The sequence below is a fragment of the Wyeomyia smithii genome, chromosome 1 (genome assembly GCF_029784165.1).
Source record: "Wyeomyia smithii strain HCP4-BCI-WySm-NY-G18 chromosome 1, ASM2978416v1, whole genome shotgun sequence".
NCBI classification, from domain to species: domain Eukaryota; kingdom Metazoa; phylum Arthropoda; class Insecta; order Diptera; family Culicidae; genus Wyeomyia; species Wyeomyia smithii.
In genome coordinates this window covers 154,528,548-154,549,755 of record NC_073694.1, presented here as the reverse complement: position 1 = coordinate 154,549,755, position 21,208 = coordinate 154,528,548, and the positions used below count along the sequence as shown (strand labels likewise).

Below are 21,208 nucleotides of genomic sequence, written 5' to 3'. Positions count from 1 at the left end.
GCAGCAAACAAAGGGTTGATTCGAATATGTATGAAATGACAGCGATTAAATAAAAGATATCCATTCTTTTAGTATATATTATTATTTATAACGTTTTAACGTCTCAGCATTCAGAAATGCACTGTTAGATAAAATTGCAGCAAATACTAGAGTTGCAATTCTCTCTATTATTTGTTTTAATGGAATATAAGAATACCGTAGTCCAACGTCATGCGGTCGTGTCTTGAATACCACCCTCCTACTTTTTATAGATGACAAGGTTGCGTATGATTCTGTTGGGAGCAATAAGTTTTGGCAAATTATGCTTGATCACGATTTTATAACAAAGCTGACTGCATCTAGTCTAATCAGACACATCATGCATCAGGAGTGCGGGTGTTGATGATTGAGATTGTAATCGATGGAGATAGATTTGACGCAGTGATTAAAAAACTGAATTTTCAGAATATTGAAGGGAAAGTATCCTAGATCAATGATTATTATGTAGTAAAACGGGATTAGAAAAGCGCGCTCACATCATTCACTTTCAATACGGGTTACGTTGTTGTAGAGATATGAGTGCGAAAGAATATTGAAGACAATAAGAGAGAGCAACGTAAAAGATGAAATAAATTCTTGCTGCCGTTAGCGATATCGCTTACCGTGCATCGCGCGTGCTGTTTGAATAAACCGTTAGGTAGTACAGTTAATAGTCAATACGAGAACATATTTTCTCGATATTCCTTCGCCATAATAAACTGGTGATACTAGACATCTTGTTTCCCATGGGAGAAACAACGACGGCCGCATGGTAGTAGGTGACAAAAAGAGTAGCGATGAAATTTCCTTGAAAGTGATAACCTCTTGCTTGCTCAGTGGGTGTTGGGTGAGGGAAGAGTCATGCAACGTTTGGAAACGAGCCCACAGCTTGCCTTCATTCACCACTTTATAGTTCATTCGACACACAACACATCGGGAAACAAACCAACTTACAGGGGTGAACCACCAGGCCAATATGCTGCCACACGACTCCGACAAACTGAGAGACTTTTGTAAAACACCTAAGCGACGACTAAATTTGAAAACGTCGAAACGAAATAAAAAACCAGGTGTGAAACCAAGGGAAATCGCGCTTTAAAACAATAGATAAATAGCTTACATAACTAATTTATTTCCCCTGTCCCGACATGTTGTTTCTTAACCTAAGTTACTTGGTTTACTGTTCTTGTTCCTCCGGATCCGTATAACTAAACACGAGTCGGCGTCCCGAACATCGTGGCGTTGGACGATTTTCCGTTCAATGGCAGTGCTCGATCGTTGTGCTGGGCCAATAGCGTCCAGACAGCACCTTCGAAGATATATATGCGAGGGATTGGCGTTCCACAAAATGGCGGGTTCAGACTCTTTGTCCTCTGACAATGGATGGCACCGCCTCAAGCGTAGAGCTAGAACCAAGAATAAAAGGCCCCTCGAGGACCTATTCGACGGAAATTAGCCATCTTGTTGTAAGAACTAGTGATCCCTAAGTCACTCTTAATCGCCTTAATTTCTAATCGTAATAGCTAAATAATTTGCTTTACCTTTTTTCCCTTGTTTTAATAGATATACGTATAGTTTTTCTGTCAATCTTGTCTTCTGACCTTTTTAAACCGTTTAGCACTATAATAGTAAGTTTGACATCAGTTAGGTCTTTTTTACAAATTCACATTTTTGACATCTTCAGTATTTTAACAACTTGACAATAACAATTTTAAAACATTTTAATCACCTAATAGTACAATTTTCTAATTAATCACTGCGAAAACTCCCCGTATTTCACACATAGCGTAAACCTTAAGTACGGTAAAAAACTTTATACGCGCACCTCTGAATCGTTAGCTGTTTTAGCCGAAAGAGAACCCCCTTAGAATTGCCTCGTCGTTTATATGTGAACTGTCATTTCCGAATCGGGAGTGCCACGAACACTCCCGAGTCGTAATGAACTGTTCAGTAGGCCACTCATTCCTTTTGACCCACCCTGTGGATCCGAATACCTAGGTTGTCTCCTCAATGCATCTGTGAACGAACCCTTATGAGTGACCCCTCCGTCCCAGACGCGACGCGACAGACTTGGAGGGATATCACTCAACCCTGTTGAAGTAGTAATGGTGATACTATTGACAAGCTTTCCTATATGGGAGACCCCTCCGTCCTAGACGTTAAACGACAGACTTGGAGGGATATCACTCATGTAGATGTGCTCTGAATCCAGGGTAGGATCTGGGAGGTGGGGATTTTAACCGGGCAAGTCTGGATGAAGTTTCAATTGTGGCGGAGCCAGCACACGCAATGTAACCGAAGGTTACAATACCCCATCGTATCCCCTCTCGTAGTTGCCTAAAAATCTCCTAACCTGATTTCCGCCAGTTCATTAGTCCCCTATCTTGACACTGAGAAACAATTTGCGTTACAAACTATTCTCGTCTCCCTTTGCTGCCTATCGGTGCCGTTGTGTTTGTAAGCTCACTTCCCTTCTTCAACCGGAGAAGCGAAAGAACTCACCTCCACTAACACTAATGCTTTAACTGTCAAACGCATATCTCGCCTCGCGAGTGATCCAGTTTCAATTACCGACTGTCAGCATCTTAGACCCTCTCGTTCAACTATCGCGAACAATTATGTACGGGAAAAAAAGTAGTTTTCGCGCCTATCAAGGGCCTCTGGATTTTTCCGAATTTAACGCCCACTAAGAGATCGCTTTTTGACTGCTACAACAGGTAAAGTTAAACAAAATATATATATAGATGAACTCCCGCAACAAAGTATTTCCATCATTACAGCCATCATGCAATCAAAACAAGACGTGAATCGCATAAATAAATTTTGGCTACGATAAGTATGGACAATTACAATCAAGAAAGTAGTCACAAATTTTATTTTATCTCTCCGGTTTCAGGTCGGCTGCCGAAAAGACGCCGATAGGCTTCCCTTCTTCATTTGCGAGCTCATATGAGCTAGTTCCTACCCGAGCCCGAATGACGCAAGGGACATATAATGCATCGAGCTTGGAGTTATAATTGTCCACCGCGGAAGATTGACGAAAATTTCTGCGCCAAACTTTTTGCCCCACCGAGTAAATAGGGGCGGCTTGTTTTGAACGCAGGTGATAATTTTTAATATTTTTCTCGTGTGCTTTCCTCAAATTTTTCATTACCATAGAGTAAATTTTTTCATCCACCTGCCCCTTTCTCCTTACCCTCTCGTCATCTGCAATCTCTTCCATGTCCCGATCTACCCGGTGTTCGTCCCCCTTTTCTATTATTTCATGTCCGAAAAGGATCCTGTATGGAGAAAATCCCGTAGCAGAGTGCGGGGTGCTATTTAGGCAAAATTCAATTTGCGATACCCGTGTGTCCCATAGCTTTTGATCCTGTGTCACGTAGGACCTTATGCATGAGTTTATAGTACGGTTCAACCGTTCCACAGGATTGGCTTGACTATGGTGTCGAGAATTGGTCCAGTGTTGTACACCATACTTTGTTAGTAGAGCCTTGAACTTTTTGGAGAGGAAAGTCGTAGCATTGTCCGAGATCAGGAACTCTGGGACTGAATATCGTCGAAACCAACTTTCTTCCAAAATGTTAACCACCTGGGATGCATTGATCCGTTTTACGGGGACCAATAAGCACCACTTTGAAAATAAATCCATAATCGCAAGCAAGTGTGCATGTCCAGTTTTGCTCCTAGGAAGTGACTGAATAAAATCTATCGCGATGATTTGAAAGGGCTTGGTGGTAATTCGTTGGTTGCCTGGTTCTGGAGTTTGAGAACGATTAGCAGGTTTTATTTTGCGGCACAAGGAGCAGCGAGCAATGTATTCTCTTACATGTGTTCCCATTTTAGGCCAAAAATATTTTCTTTTAATTTTTGCTAAGGTTTTCTCCATCCCCAAATGTAGACTGTCGTCGTGTTCTTCAACAAGAATTTTTTCTATCATTTGTTCTGGTACACAGGTTTTCCAGGTAAAGTGATAATCTAATGAGTCGCTTGGAGCGGAACTGATTTTTTTAAGAGTAGAGTTTTCGATTCTATAATCTTTATATTTTTCAGGGTAAGTATTTACTTTCTTGACCATGTCAGCGTACCAGCCAGTAGTAGCCTCCATTGCTTCCACAGAACGTGATAAGGCATCTGCCACTATATTTTCAGAACCTTTCCGGTGTAAAATTGTCATATCATGCCGTTGGAGATCAATACTCCATCGGCATAACCGAGATGATGTACGCCAGCTACTGCGCATAATATAAGTTAGGGCCGAGGCATCAGTGTAGACCGTGAATTTAGTACCTTCGACGTAACATCTAAATTTTTCTATGGATTTAAGAACTGCTAGTCCTTCCTTCTCCGTTGCACAATATCGTTGCTGAGTAGTCGATAACTTTTGTGAAAAGTAGGCAACCGGTTTTTCTACCCCATCGTGACTTTGTGTCAGAATCGAGGCAATTGCGACGTCGCTGGCATCGCAGTGAATCGCAAAAGGTAGTTTGAAATTCGGATTAGTAAGTATGGGAGCGCTTATCAAGTGGGTTTTAATATTGATAAAGGAGGCTTCGGCCCGTTCATTCCAGTGAATCGTTTTAGGCTTATTCCGTAGTAAGTCTGTTAATGGCTGTGTAACTTCACTATAGTTAGCCAAAAACCTCCTATAGTAGTTACACATCCCTAGAAACCTCCTTAATGCTCGTAGGGATTTTGGTCGCTCATAATTGACGATGGCGGATACCCGATCTGGATTTGGTCGAAGACCCCCACGTCCTAGAATATACCCCAGGTAAGGTACTTCAGTCACGCCAAACCGCGATTTAGAAATATTAATAGACAGGTTGGCGGCTTTGAGTCTAGCGGCCACTTCTTCAAGCAGCGCCAAATGTTCTTCGAAGGTGTCGCTGACAATTATGATATCGTCCAGATACACAAATACCTTAGGTTCCAATTCACCGCTGCCGAGCACTCTGTCCATCAATCGTGACAGCGTAGCCGGACTATTTACCAGCCCAAAGGGCATTCTAGTAAATTGATATAGGCCACGTCCTACCACGGAAAAAGCGGTATATTTTCGAGACCTAGGGTGCAAAGGAACCTGAAGAAAAGCTTTAGACAAGTCTATAGTTGTAATATACTCGGACCCTCCAAGTCTGCTTAATATGCGGTCCGCATGTGGGAGAGGATACGAATCTCGCACAGTGCGTTCGTTTATTTTACGGGCATCTAAACATAGGCGCACTGTATTGTCCGGTTTATCTACTGGGACAAGGCGCAGTGCCCAGTCGCTGTAGGATTTTTCAATTATTTTAAACTTTAACATTTTGTCTAGCTCAGCATTGATTTGTTGTTGCCTGGACGGGGAGGTCGGAAATGGATTAATACGGACTGGTGGAAGTTTTTTTGCTTCCTCGGTCAGTTCGATTCGATGACTGATCCAGTCCGTAGTTTCTAACGTCTCTTCATCTGCAATTTTAAATTTTTTTTTGACTTTTTCAAGTTGTTCTTTTTGTCGGTTACTAAGCCGAGTTTCCTCGTGATCAATAGCTGGTTCTACATCTTCGTTACTTTCTATGCTTTCGATTTTAGCTTTTTGAACGGTGGGGGTAATATGGAAATTATTCCAAAAATTCATTCCTAACAACAATTTTCTTTTCAGCGACGGGACCACTAAGGTTTCAATAATCTTAGTCTCCTCATTAAAAGTGATTGGAAGGTACACTGTTCCTCTAACTTCCAAATCCTGTCCATTGGCAGTTTTCAAGCACATGTCTGATGGAAATATACGTAAATCCAACTTTCCAAGCAATTTCAGCGCCCCGATTCCCAGTATACTTAAATGGGCCCCACTATCAAGAAGACCCACCAGTACGTTATCGAAAACGGATACTTCTACGAAAGGCCTATTATCACTTTCAGGATAAATTATAACTTCATTCAGTTCAAAATTATTGGTATCAAAATAATCGTTTGGGGATACTTTATCAAATCCTAAAGATTGTAAAGCAGCCATTTGCTCCTTGGTAGTGAGGGTCTTTACGAACGCTCGACTTGTCGGCCCTCGGGGACAGTCTTGATCGCGTTTTTTTCACAGAACGGGCATGTGGTCGTATCCACATTGGGAAACCCACATCTGATGCAATATTTATGTTTCGGTCTTTCACAATCTCGGGCATGATGCCCCTTAAGTCTGCAGTTGAAACAATACCCCTCTTTGGGAGGTTGGTATGCATTAAGCAAAGCTTCTAATCCGGTTTGGTTTGTTTTCGGTATACTATTATTTCCGTTTCTTTTAACTTCTTCATCCGAACTACGCGACTGTAAATTGGAGTTGTAATAATGACGCGTTTTTTGCGGTTCATTTTCTGTTTTACGATACGATTTAGGTTTTGTCCCGGTGTGAACCTCGTTCACTTGGGCAGCTTTCCCGCGGTAGTTGCTATCGTTCGCGGGTGTTTGAAATTTATACCAATAAGTAGCATCTAGACGCCTACCGAAATGTTTGAGATCCGCGAGATTGTCGATATCTTTCGAGATCACGTGTCCTTTGTAATCAGCGCGCATGTTACGGTACACTATGTCGAACTTCTTCCGCTCGGTTATAGGTTTGGTAAGGGAGTTGAAAAGCGTTTGCATGTCCATGTAATAATCTTGGAATCTTTCGCGTGGGCCTTGTTTCCGATTAATAGCACGTGTCTCACAAAAGTGATCGTGGTCCGGACTTAAAAATTCGCGCTTTAGTTCTTTTTTTAACTGATCCCAGGAAGTGAAATCGTCGTTTTCCACTCCTGTCATAAACCAGGTTTTAGCGGGCCCACCGAATAAGTGAATTGCCGGATTTCGCGTAAAACTCAACTTCTTTAATAAATTTCATCAGCGACTGGCCATTGTCCGCGCCATCGTACCTTAATCTCCAGTCGGATACTGGCCTACCTTTGCTCGATCGATGCAAACGATTTTTATATTTTGTTTCGCGGCGCGACCTATCTGATGACCAACCCGATTCAGAATCTGTTTCATCTAAGTTACGCGGACGTGTAGCATTACGACCTCTATGCGGAGCGTCGTCTATAACATTTTCTTCGAGAGAACTTTGCTTTCTACCACCCTGATCTCCCAAAGAAGTGAGTTTTGAATTTAAATTTTCTGCGGAATTAAAATGTAACATCCGCTGTGCTGCCCACATTTGCATAGGTGGTGGGCCGAACATCCACGGATATGCATATGCCTGCATGAAGGATTGCAACATATTCTGGTTTGGTCCCTGATTTTGGACAAAAGCTGAATTTTCTACCGATTGTAATTGTCTTCTCACTTGTCTCCCAGGCGTTACGAATGGTAAATCTGTATCATGGCTAGACCCCGACGCGTTATTTCCGCTATTCGGATCTGCTGAACTAATTTGTATGTTAGACATGGATTGATTAATCTGATTCACTATTTCTTGCTGACCCTCAGGTGAAAAAATGGAAAAGAAATTATTGTACGTTCCGCGAATACACGTTTCAATCGTGTCGATATCGTTGAGATCCTCCTCACTATCCGTATTATCCGTTAATCGTTTCACACGCGCAAAGTAATGTACTAGCCGCGTTTTCAACCCAACGCGCGCGCCTTCATATTTTTTTTATGTAAAAGAAAATCTTTAATTTGCTTAAGATTTCTGTCTACAATCGCAATCTCCTCTTCGACCGTCGTTTCTAACCGATCAAAATCTATATTCGCATTGTTATTACATTTCTCGACTTTTAGTTTCTCCTTCAGACGTCTCGCAATCGTCGAACGTGTTTCCTGCTCTGTAAACTCAATGCCCCGAATTTTTAATTCATATTCCACTTCCTCTCTTTCCAAATGGTGAACCAAAAGGTTCTTATACTGTAAATCAAATTCAATGTCCATCATTAAAATCTTCGTTTGGAGGACGAAGTAAGCGTAATCAGGAATCTGATTTTACCCTCCCCCTTTTACTTACGCAGCTCTGTTAATTCTCGTGGGTTTTGTATGTTGAGCGCCAATTGATAACCTCTTGCTTGCTCAGTGGGTGTTGGGTGAGGGAAGAGTCATGCAACGTTTGGAAACGAGCCCACAGCTTGCCTTCATTCACCACTTTATAGTTCATTCGACACAAAACACATCGGGAAACAAACCAACTTACAGGGGTGAACCACCAGGCCAATATGCTGCCACACGACTCCGACAAACTGAGAGACTTTTGTAAAACACCTAAGCGACGACTAAATTTGAAAACGTCGAAACGAAATAAAAAACCAGGTGTGAAACCAAGGGAAATCGCGCTTTAAAACAATAGATAAATAGCTTACATAACTAATTTATTTCCCCTGTCCCGACATGTTGTTTCTTAACCTAAGTTACTTGGTTTACTGTTCTTGTTCCTCCGGATCCGTATAACTAAACACGAGTCGGCGTCCCGAACATCGTGGCGTTGGACGATTTTCCGTTCAATGGCAGTGCTCGATCGTTGTGCCGGGCCAATAGCGTCCAGACAGCATCTTCGAAGATATATATGCGAGGGATTGGCGTTCCACAAAATGGCGGGTTCAGACTCTTTGTCCTCTGACAATGGATGGCACCGCCTCAAGCGTAGAGCTAGAACCAAGAATAAAAGGCCCCTCGAGGACCTATTCGACGGAAATTAGCCATCTTGTTGTAAGAACTAGTGATCCCTAAGTCACTCTTAATCGCCTTAATTTCTAATCGTAATAGCTAAATAATTTGCTTTACCTTTTTTCCCTTGTTTTAATAGATATATGTATAGTTTTTCTGTCAATCTTGTCTTCTGACCTTTTTAAACCGTTTAGCACTATAATAGTAAGTTTGACATCAGTTAGGTCTTTTTTACAAATTCACATTTTTGACATCTTCAGTATTTTAACAACTTGACAATAACAATTTTAAAACATTTTAATCACCTAATAGTACAATTTTCTAATTAATCACTGCGAAAACTCCCCGTATTTCACACATAGCGTAAACCTTAAGTACGGTAAAAAACTTTATACGCGCACCTCTGAATCGTTAGCTGTTTTAGCCGAAAGAGAACCCTCTTAGAATTGCCTCGTCGTTTATATGTGAACTGTCATTTCCGAATCGGGAGTGCCACGAACACTCCCGAGTCGTAATGAACTGTTCAGTAGGCCACTCATTCCTTTTGACCCACCCTGTGGATCCGAATACCTAGGTTGTCTCCTCAATGCATCTGTGAACGAACCCTTATGAGTGACCCCTCCGTCCCAGACGCGACGCGACAGACTTGGAGGGATATCACTCAACCCTGTTGAAGTAGTAATGGTGATACTATTGACAAGCTTTCCTATATGGGAGACCCCTCCGTCCTAGACGTTAAACGACAGACTTGGAGGGATATCACTCATGTAGATGTGCTCTGAATCCAGGGTAGGATCTGGGAGGTGGGGATTTTAACCGGGCAAGTCTGGATGAAGTTTCAATTGTGGCGGAGCCAGCACACGCAATGTAACCGAAGGTTACAAAAGAAACAAAACCAACAGTTCAAAAACTAGAGAATGACAGGAAGAAAAATTGGAAAAGATATTTAGATTACCTAGATTTAGATATTTAGATGTTTTCTCTCGGGGTTTGAAAAAGTTAGGTGTAGTTAAAATTTCAATTTAGTAACAGACTTGATTCCGGGCGGTCGAAATTTTCTCCGCACGTAGCCGTCAAAGTTTTTTGACCAATGGAAAAAGAATGAAACTTGAATGCAGGATTCCTGACCATTCACACAAAATACTCTCTGTACAAATATGTTTTTGCCTTTCTCCTAGTTTTTCTCAATGACCACCAACATGTCATTTGTGAGCACTATGTTAAGAGTCGCATACAACCGCAGCAGAACCATTTACGCTTTACGTAGTCTACTAAGATCCCACAGCTTGTTTGTTCTGGCGAAATTTGGATTCTGTAGTAGGTACGTTCATGCTTATCATTCTCCTCAGTATGTGAAAGGAGAGGAGAAAAAATTCACCGCGCACTTCCCTTCCAGTATGCGCCTGCAGTGAGACAAACACACTTCCAGCTCACCCCATCACTCTACAGAGAAAACGCAGAAATACACAACAGTATCCTCTGGCGAGTAGTCCAGAAGGTGAAAAAAACCTCCTCGTGTAGCTACACTGCGAAAACGAATTCCACCAGACTAAATTCGACCGGCACGAGCGGCACGGGTAACGCAGTCTATTTTTTTCTCCCAATCTCTTTTCCTCTTCTGCTATGCTCAAGAAACCAACTGTGAAACGCACCGTAGATAGCTCTGCAGTGTATTTATTGTGCGTGATGTCCACACATGTGAGAAAGTACACCATAGTTCATTGTCTTGCAAGAGAGAGATTTTAGATTTCACCGCAGTGCGTTCAGGTAGCTCAACAGATGAAAATCGTTTGTCGCTCTCTTCTAGCATGAGCCTTGATTTGCTCATTAGTGTGACGGCAGTTGTTTCTGCAGTGCAAGATGTTCTCCTGCACTCTAGAGGTTAAGGTGAAACTCCGTGCGCGAATTTTCCTCAAATTTTGTGAGATAATTTTCTCAAAAATTATGAAATTACGAGTGTAAAACTTTGATCGGTTGTTGGCACTGCCGACGCTTACATACAGTAGCAATTCGAGCCCTATTTGTTAAACGTAAGCTGAGATTTTTACGCTCAAAATCGTCAGGTGAAAAGAAACCTAACCTCGGAATTGTATGGAAAAAAAACTCCGTCCCGTTCCACCTTAACTGAGGAGAAATGACAAGCATGGGTACATTCCTCCCAGTGATGCTTCACGACTATAAACGTTGATCGAGAAAGGAATCTGACCAGCGAGCATCTTAAGTTTTCGAGAAATGCTTTTTTGCTCAGTTGAAAGCTACCTCAAAAATGATTATTCAAAAATTGATTGACCAAAATAAATGAACTTGAGTTGCGTAAAAATCTGATCAAATTGGCAAATAGATAAAGGAAATTGCAAAATTGTGGAACCGAACTGTTGGACGGGACCGCTTAAGAAACTCTGGAAGAAACCAGTTTCAACTCTTTGATGCAGAACAAACCTAATTCCTCTAAAATATGAAGTTGCTGTCATGAAAGTAATACCTACAGGACTTGAAACGTTTTCACTGCACCTCCCCGACCGGTGATTTAAATTCATCCCATCACTGCGGCAGAGATTAGGTGGCGGGAAAAGTTTAATTTATTGTTGGAACCACCGGCTTAGTGGTGGACAACGGCAATCCAATCGGATGGACAGCACTTTTCAACGTGACGGTCACACACAGTCGCAAGCCATCTGCTGTCCCACTCGTCAGTACGCTTCGTCTCTATCCGCCGCTGCCAGATCAGTGCTAATTCCAGACTGATTTCGTTCAACCTGTTTCACGACACCGGAAGAATTCGGTGATGTGATTAAGTATACAGGAAATTACTGTGGAAGTTTTTTTCCTGACCAGGAGTGGTTTTGAAGCATATCCTGAAGAAAAATGAGTTGGGAAAATGTGAGTAAGTGATTTAATTTCCGATGTTGTGGTATGTAAGAATGTAAGAAGTATACTTTTCAGGCGCAAAAACTGAAACCTTACAACAGTAAAAAATAAATTATCTTTAAAAATAATATTTTCTTTGAGAAATGTAATTGAATGAAGTACTCGATCGTATTATTTCGAAGTTTTATAAGCAATATGAATTTTGTCGTGCAAGATTGCATTTTACAAAAGAAAAAATAATGCATCTTCAAGTGGACACAAGTTTCAATTTGTTAATTAAGTGGAATCGGTTTATTCTGTTTTGAACAATGATTTTTTATTGGGTTCATCATTGAAATACTCCAGGCTCGCGTAATACTTACATCCATCGAGGAGCATCATTCCACGCGATTTCAAAAAACCGATGCCATGACCTCGTCAGTGGATGCAACTGCTTCCTATTTTGTTCGGAGTTATATAGTCCAGTCCAGTCCAATGTTTCGATCGTTTTTTACGTTTTGATTGTGAGACGGTTAACCCTACTTTGGTCTATGATTATGAATTTAATCAAGAATTCAGCTTATGACGTTGACTAACGTCTATATCGAAGTTAGGCACCTGAATTTGAAAAACTAGTAATCCAACCAGGGAAAACCAGGGAACAGTGGTCAGGTTTTGAGCGCTTATTTTTCAGTCATTTATAATCAGGTTTTCGAGGTTTTAGCATCAATCGATCAGAAATTCTTTTACGGTTGAATTTATGTAACAAAAACAAACTATTGTTTGAGATACACTTTTGAAAACTTGGTAATTATTATCGATTGTCTGAATTATATCGCGCAGCCAATCACTACCTCTCTTCCCAAGCACAGTCGACGCTTACGGATACAATCGATCTGACTTTGTTGTTGTTGTTGTCACTTTCTGTTTCCGATGCTTATTTACGTTCCTTGTCATTTCATTAGCTACTTAGCCCCTCTTTCTTTCTAACTAACTGACGAAGCCTTGGTATAAAGGTACCGTTCGAACATTTCACCCCATCAGTAAAGTTTACTAGCAGCAGGCAGCAGCAGCGGACGTCAATACCGATCGCAGAAGGCGAAGTGGATAAGCAGTGGGCAACAGCCAATAAGGTATATCAGAGGAGCGGCAGATGAGCGTGGTTGCAAGTGTTGGATAGCAACATTTTTCGCGTGCTGAGATCGTGACGTCACAACAACCAATTATACACAGTTTGGCGCAGGAACATGTATGAATTTTGTTTGAAATATGGATCGTAAATCGTATGGAATGCATTATATTTTTGTACTATGATAATATCAGAAACAACATGTGTCTCCCAGATATTGGCATAAATTACGAAATCTTTTAAAATTGATTGATGAAAACGATAACTTATTCTCTTGTAACTTACTTTAAATTCCTATGCCTTATATTTCGTATTTTCAACCTCTTGCGATCAACGATGGATCGTAGGTCTTTGAGTTTTTACGTTTCTGTTTTGAAAATTGATCTGTGGATGAATATCGTCGTAAGTAGAGTCGTTGGTTGACTCGCTCCATCCAACAAGCCACCACCGGCCCCAGTCGAAAAAACGTTCTCGCCGGTGCTTTGACCTGCTCGACCGAAGGAGCGCATTCTTGAGCAGGTGCATTTGCCTCGTGTTGCCGCGTGTCTCTCGTGCCTCTGCCTCGTGTGGTAGCTCTGCTACCAGCGCGGATCTGGCTCGCACCGTCCGTGATTATAGATTCACTGGTGGAAATGTAAAATTTGTTGGAACGGCTGAAACGTAAACAACTACTTTTGGACAGATCAATACCTTACCTTCCGATACGTTACCTTCCGATGCTGAAATGCGCCGGGAATCAGCCTGGAACCTATGTTCAAAATCCTGCGCGCGGAAATGTTGTGAGCAAACATAAAGTTTGCGGGAAAATCCGGTACCCGACAGAACAAACACCAGCGTTTCTCATTTTTGGGAGAAGCATGTATGCTTATGCCTAACTTTTTGGCTCCCGAAACCAAATCACCACCAAGTTCAACTGAACACGATGGCAATCGCATTTTTTTGGTAGCCGTAGAACGTTAAAACTCAAAAGAGAACAATTTGTCGAATGTCCGCACTGAATGCCGAACGTAAACGATTGTTGTGACGTCACAAGTTTTTACTCGCAACCTCTGATCGCATATTGAAATCGTATCTGCCACTCCTTTGTAATATACCTTATTGGGCAACAGCAGCGGTGGTAGTAGTTGGCTGCAGTTCTTATCTTCGTTGGGAGAATACAACCCGAAACTGAAAGAGACACGCACCGCCAGGTGGTTTGAGATGCCACCATCATCCAGCGTATGCATATATAGCGTGTGAATGTCTGTAGCGTGTGTCCCTAATATATAAGGTGTGTGGCTTGCTATATAGCGTGTGTGTATGTTTAGGGCGTGTATGCATGTCTGTAGCGCGTGTATGCATGTTTATAGCGCGTGTGGCACCGCCACCACCACCGGCACCAGGCCAGTGTGCCACATATACAGATTTATTTGCATTTATACAGATTTTTTGTGTATTTTTCATACAGATATCTGCATGTACAGATTACAGATTTTCTGGAAATAATACAGATTTATACAGAGTTTTTTGGTTTTCATGGGGTCGTGAATTAAACTTCTTTATATAGTTGAAAAATAAAAATCAACTCGAATGCGGTGGAGCGTGTCGGAGGTTTTATTATATTCATATGCTACGCACAAACGTGTGCATGAATGAATTCGCGGAAAAAATGTTAAACAAGCTATATTGCATTTTTTTCGAAAAGGATATGTCCAGTACATATACAGATTTTATATTACAGATTTTTTCTAATTTTACCAAGGTGATAAGATTTTTTGAGCTCCAAAATACAGATGAAAATGTGGCATCATTGCGTGTGGCACCACCACCGGCACCGCCAGGTTTGAGAAGCCACCATCATCCAGCGTATGTCTTTGGGCTATATAAGAGACTGTTTCTCCTGAAGCAAAGCAGAGGGACGAATGATCGTTTGGGGTTAAAGTCCCTTCAAAAGAAATCAATCAATCGAACCCCATCAGTTTCATTACTAAACCGTACCGGTTACATACGGACGCTAGGTGTTAGCAACTGAAAGGAGGAAAGACAAAATTGTACCGGTCATCTCGGGCTGATTTCACCCGTTATGCTGGTGGCTGTTAGTAGTACATGGCTACTGCAAAATACTGAAATGTCTAGAATTCTGGGCGGATTAACCAGTAAACAAGAATAATCGGCAACTGGTACCTCGAAGTTTTGAAATAGAAGCGTTGCAATTCCCTCTACTATTTGTTTTAATGGAATATAAGAATACGGTAGTCAACGTCATGCGGTCGTGTCTTGAATACCACCCTCCTACTATTTTTGCCACGGACTATAACCAAACACTCGTTGGCAATATCCAGCGGCGGATTTTTTGTTGGAGACTGTTTTTCTTTACCCCAACCATTAAGGCTACTGAATAATTCACACCCTTCAACCATTTATTAAACACGATTTGAAATTATTACATTCACTATAAACTGATAGTAGAACCATAGAACCATCATCAAAGCGTTAGAGTAAAATCACCGGCCTCGAGTAACCATTCCCGTTTATCCCGTTGGCGTTGATTTGAAATTCCGGTGACCACAACCGCCGTCGCCGCATACCGGTAGAATCTCATTTCCGTCATCGTCCTGCAGCACGGGATGATTGATGGTAACAGCCAATTCCGGCAAGAGTGAGATTGATTCAATCATTCCATCGGGACCAGACCGTATTATGCCGCCATTGCCGATCATCGACCGCCGTCGAACCCGAACAAACTTGCCAGACAGGACTGTTGACCTGGACGCCCGCTCCGAACATTATGGCCCTGATATAATTCACTTTTGTCTTGTACAATTCACCTAAGCGCCTTTTGACTAGGTTGCCGTGTGTTGTCGTTCGGTGAGCGGGGAAAAAAATGGCACGTTCGCCTAACAGGAAAATCACTGTCCTCCGAACGAGAAAGTGCAATGATTTGACTTGAACTCTTTTTTTGCCGTCGGTCGTCACACCTAGCGAACATCGCTTGGTTCTTTTTTTCACACTTTTTCATGATGCTGATATTTTTTTACTCTGCTAATTCATTTCTACCTAGAGCTTGGACAATCCTGCTCGGTGACGGCAGACTGCCGCCAATATGCCTACACCTGCGGCAGGAGTATGGCCAGTTGTGAATGCGCCGAAGGATATCGCCCTGATGTGGAACGGAGAAGCTGCGTTGGAGGTAAGTTAATACATGGGACGATCCTAGGCGGAGTATAGTATTGTAGTGAATATGTGCCTAACGAGGTATATGCCAAAGTCTGAAAAAAAAAATCACAGGAGGGTTGTGTGCAAAGCCACGACCGCAAGGTTGAAGTAGAGAAGTTTTACACAGCTCTACCTACGGCTGTAAATTAACCTACGGCCGGCGTATCGGTTCGCGCCGCTTATCGCGTTTAGCCTGGCAGAGGCCCAATGCGCACGGCCAACACAATAGAAAGGTGTTTTCACATTGAAAATTAGACACGGCTTTACTGGAGTAAGTGTTGGCAAATGCATCTACCGCTAATACCGCCGCTATCGTACGAAAAATGACGCGCGTCCAAGAACACCTTCCTTATAAGAACACCTTCCTTATTACATCGGCCTTAGGAAAGTACCGGCTGCACCTACCGCTGAGGCTGTTACCATACTGCTACTGGTACCCAAAGCTATTAACTCTTCAAATTAAGTGTTTAATTTGTCCTCAAAAGAACAATTGTTCAATTCCATATCGGATATGATGCAATCGCATCTCTGTAATATTACCGACAGTAATATTCTTCTAAACAAAATGATCCAACTTTTGAAGTAGAATACTTCTCTCAGGAAGTTCGGCTACATAGGGATGTGAAATGAAAATCTAAAACCGAAAAAAGTGAAAATTATGTCCAATTTCAGATGCTAATAAATCGGTCAGTATTCGATGGATTGCCTTAGTTCTTGCAGCAATAGATTGGAAAATCTGCTAAGATTCTTCCCAAATGAAGATAATTGTAACTTTATTATTCACACTATTGTACTATTGAGAATAGTCAAACCTTGTCAAAACGAAAAATTCGACCTCTGATTGGTCGTTATATGATTGCTTCCCAAGCACGGTCGACAGAATCATATACCTTGCAATTTAAAATATGCTATTTTGCCTATATAAGAGCCTGTTTCAGCCGATGCCGCTCAGAATAGTTCTAGACAGTGACAACAGCAGTCATCCCTTAGCAGCAGCAGTAGCAGTGCAGTGGATACAAGCGATAGCGGATAACGGCCACTAGGGATGGGCGATACTGACGAAAGTATTGATACTTTGGTATCGCGATACTTCAATGAACTTTGATACCAGATATCGAAGTATCGGCTGAAGGAGTATCGATTATCGATGTTTCGATAGTATCGGTATCAGACAAGTAATTTTTTTAAATCATCATTTAGAAAGTATCGATACCAGTGCTCATCCCTCGCGGTGAGTATCGATGCCAAAATACTCGATACTGCGACCCCTAGTATCGATACTGTTGGTATCGATGCTAGTATCGCCCATCCCTAGCGGTCACAGCTGTGGCGTAGCAATGGATAGCGCACTAGTTGCAGCGGATCTCAGCATCGATAGCAGCTGGGCCAGCTCTGATGCAGGGACAGCGGATACCATAGCAGCGTATAGCGGCCACAACTGTGGCATGACTACGGTTAGCGTAGCTGTTGCAGCGGGAGTGTCGGCATCGATAGCAGCTGGGCCAGCGCTGATGCAGAGGCTGCGTTACCAATGGCAGCGTATAGCGGCCACAACTGTGGTATGGCTTCGGATAGGGTAGCAGTTGCAGCGGATATATCTGACCATGAAGCATTTATGCAATAATTGAATGAAAATTGCAATTGCAGCAATCGGCCTATTTTAAGGCTACTAAATGTTTTTGGAAGAGCATAATGAATGGTTTTTAATAAACTGCAACTGAGGTTTGATGCTGCTGCAAATGCACTGCAGTGTGATGTTTATTACGTTTTGTTGATACTGTGCTTATCAAGCGATATATACGAAACGATTCCGATTTCAAACAGAAAAGTTCGGCACGTTCTGCTCACGATGCTGAGTCTGTTTTAGAAAATTCACAACACTTCATTAACAATGATGAAACGTCTTGAAGAAGACGGTTAAAGTTCGACATAATAGCAGAATTTCGACCTTCATACTCATGTCTACCATCGGCCATTATCTTTCTTGTAAAAGTATTCTACTTCAACCTGCGGTCGTGGCTTTGCACACAACCCTCCTGTGATTTTTTCCATTAGAGGAAGTGCCGGCTGATGTACCGCAAAAATCTCGCCCGATCGCTCGCGTTGGCGTTCAGCCTGGCAGAGGCCTGAGACGTGGTGACCAACCACAGGGCAAGTGATTTGTTTAAGCCATGGGCATTCCACAACTCATCAATTGCTCAGAGTTACTAATATGATACGAGCTAACAAATCTGAAGGTTATTCCACTGGAGCTGCTCTTTTAGACATAGAAAAAGCATTCGACAGTGTTTGGCATAAAGGTTTGAATTGCAAACTTTTAATTTTCCAATTTTCCTAATCAAAATTTTAAAAAAATATCTCACTGATCGAACTCTGCAGGTTGTCTATCAGAATTCAAAATCTGATAGATTTCCTGTCAGAGCAGGTGTACCTCAAGGTTCAGTCTTGGGTCCAGTCCTGTACAACATATTCACTTCAGATCTTCCTGATTTGCCTCCAGGATGCACAAAGTCATTGTTCTGCGATGACACAAGCATTTCCGTAAAAAGAAAAAGTCTTCGTGTCATATGCAGTCGATTGCAGAAAAGTTTAGATATTTTTTCTTCCTACTTGCAAAAGTGGAAAATCTCTCCCAATGCTTCTAGAACTCAAATGATCATTTTTCCGCATAAGTCTAGGGCTTCTTTCCTCAAGCCAAACAATAATCACGTTGTCAAGATGAATGGGGTTATTTTAAGTTGGTCTGACAAGGTTAAGTACTTGGGACTAATTTATGATAAAAAACTTATTCTCAAAGAGCACTTTGAGAGTATACAAGCCAAGTGCATCAAATATACGAGATGTTTATATCCTCTCATTAACAGGAATTCTAAACTTTGTTTAAAGAACAAACTTTTGATTTACAAACAAATTTTTAGACCAGCAATGCTTTATGCTGTACCGATCTGGTCAAGTTGCTGTTCAACAAGGAAGAAAACGCTTCAAAGGATTCAGAATAAAATTCTGAAAATGATTTTGAAGCGTCCTCCTTGGTTTGGTACACTCGAATTACATAGACTTACTGGTGTTGAACCATTAGAAGCTATGTCAAATAAAATTATTAACAATTTTCGACAAAAATCGTTGCAATCCTCAATTGCTACGATAAGCTCTCTTTATAGCCAATAAGTTAGCAATTAAGTTAGTTGTAAGTTTACTTCCCCTTTTCTGACAAGTAGGTTTAAATCCCTACGAATGATAAGTCCTAATTGCGAAAGCAAACAAATCCTAACATTTAAAATTACAAAATTCTAACAGTGTTGAGAAGTCACCATTTGTGATTGGACACACATACTCATTATTTACTAATATTTATCATAAAAACTTAAGCTACTAACAAATCCCCCCTTAAAAAAAAAGTGATTTGTTTAATTTGAAGGCAGCCAAAGGCGCAACCCGCTGCTATGGCCTGTTACTGCTGAGTGCCGATATATGCTGTTACTGCTGTCAACGTTGTGGACGGTCCATCCAGTTCACTTTCCGACTAATGAATGTAGCTAGTTATCCCAGAAACACTCTTTTATAGCCGAAGAGTGCTACGTAATAGGCCACGCCTTTCAGTTCAGGTTTACCATTTCCTTATGTTCTTTAGACGAAATATTCCACAATTCGCATTTGATTTTTGTATCCAGCGAATAAACACCGATGGTGCTCTCACACACGCAACGGTTTTAACCCGTATCTTATTGCGGTTTGTAACATCAAGCGATTTCGTTTGCTCGTTGTTGCGTGTTGCATCATGTTGCAACTTGGTAACTGGGAGACGACGAAATTCTGTTTATGCTGATTGATTGAATCGACTTCATATTAGCTCTGCATAGTCGAATTAACTGTCTTTGTGAATGCGGTCTAACAGGGCAGTTTGTTATTCAAAGTTGGTCATGCTGATTGCAGCCTACAGTGGGGGTTGCCCCTACAGTGGGGGGTTTACTAAATATAGTAAAAGTAAAAATTAGACAACTACAACAGAATTTGATTGCATCCCGCCCAGAATGTCTGCTTGTGTTGATGCCAGAAAATTATTAACCTTCAATTATTTGTTTATTTGCCTTGAAAAAAGCATTTTGCGGTTCAAAATCGGTTGCTGATCGCAACCTTTGAGCTGCCCTTACAGTGGGGGAATTAAGATACACGCAACACAGAATGCTTGCTTGCGTTGACGAAAAATTATTAACTTTCAATGACTTGTTTATTTGCCTTGAAAAAGGCATTTTGATTTCCAAAATTGGATTTCCTGATGGCAATCTTCATGCTGCCCCAACACGGGGGGAATAATGGCTGTCTGGCGACACACGCTGAGAAAAACTGCGCTGCTCCTGAGACGTGGTGACCAACCACAGGGCTAGTGCTGCTGCTAAGGAAGGACGACTGCTGTTGTCGCTGTCTAGAACTATTATGAGCGGCTCCGGCTGAAACAGGCTCTTATATAGGCCAAATAGCATGTTTTCAATTGCAAGGTATATGATCCTGTCGACCGTGCTTGGGAAGCAATCATATAACGACCAATCACAGGTCGAATTTTGCGTTTCGACAAGGCTTGATTATGTTCAATAGTACAATAGTGTCAATAATAAAATTACAATTATCTTATTTTAGGAAGAATCTTAGAAGATTTTCCAATCTATTGCTGCAAGAACGAAGGAAATCTATCGAATACTAACCGATTTATTAGCATTTGAAATTGGACATATTTTTCATTTTTTTCGGTTTTAGATTTTCATTTCACATCCCTATGTAGCCGAACTTCCTGAGAGAAGTATTCTACTTCAAAAAACGACAAAGTGATAGTTAGAAAAAAAGTAAAACCCAGGTGTTACTTACCGTTTCGGTATTTGACCTTCTGTTCATTTGACACAGATTTTACAGCAAATTGTTGGGTGCTGAATTTCGACAATTTCAACTCTCAACTGAAATTCGAACACATGGATTTTGAACACTGGATTATTAGATTATAGCCATACCTTTTGTACAACTGATAGGTCTAAATGCTGTTGGAATCAATTTGGCCCATCAATGTCACTCCGGGAAAATAAAACGCTCAAGGTTGCATACAATAATGATGTACTTTGAAAAAAAAAAAAAAAAAAATACTACAAGGTATACAGCCCTAGGGTTGTATGAAATGGTGACGTGGGACTAATTACTGTAATTAGGGGATTTTTTGTTACAAAATATACAGAGTCTGCAGACAGAAGCAGACAGCTCAGCGGCTGTACGTATTTTTATTTTCAGCCTCCTCTGGAAATCAATTTTTGAAATATATTCAACAACACTCGAAAAATATCGTTTATATTTGGCGATATTATGCCTGTAGTATTTTTTGTGTGTGCAAACAACATGTATTTGACAAGGCACAAGCATATCGTGCTTGTT

The 21,208-nt window shown here is 41.4% G+C and overlaps 1 protein-coding gene and 1 long non-coding RNA gene across 3 annotated transcripts in view; both read left to right on the top strand.

Moving 5' to 3' along the window:
• The window catches only part of LOC129717701 (uncharacterized), an 87,772-nt gene that overhangs the window by 14,404 nt on the left and 52,160 nt on the right, over window positions 1-21,208 (top strand). The window contains exon 3 of one of the 2 annotated variants that reach the window (XM_055667798.1): window positions 15,642-15,770. The exons of the other annotated variant lie outside the window; for it this stretch is intronic. Within the exon in view, the coding sequence (XP_055523773.1) occupies window positions 15,642-15,770 (129 nt within the window). The remainder of the gene's footprint in view (window positions 1-15,641; window positions 15,771-21,208) is intronic. 2 annotated transcript variants of the gene reach the window in all.
• On the top strand, window positions 2,563-3,256 carry LOC129717702 (uncharacterized). The gene is made up of 3 exons (XR_008726727.1): window positions 2,563-2,735; window positions 2,799-2,854; window positions 2,915-3,256. It is a non-coding gene; the product is annotated as an uncharacterized LOC129717702 (long non-coding RNA).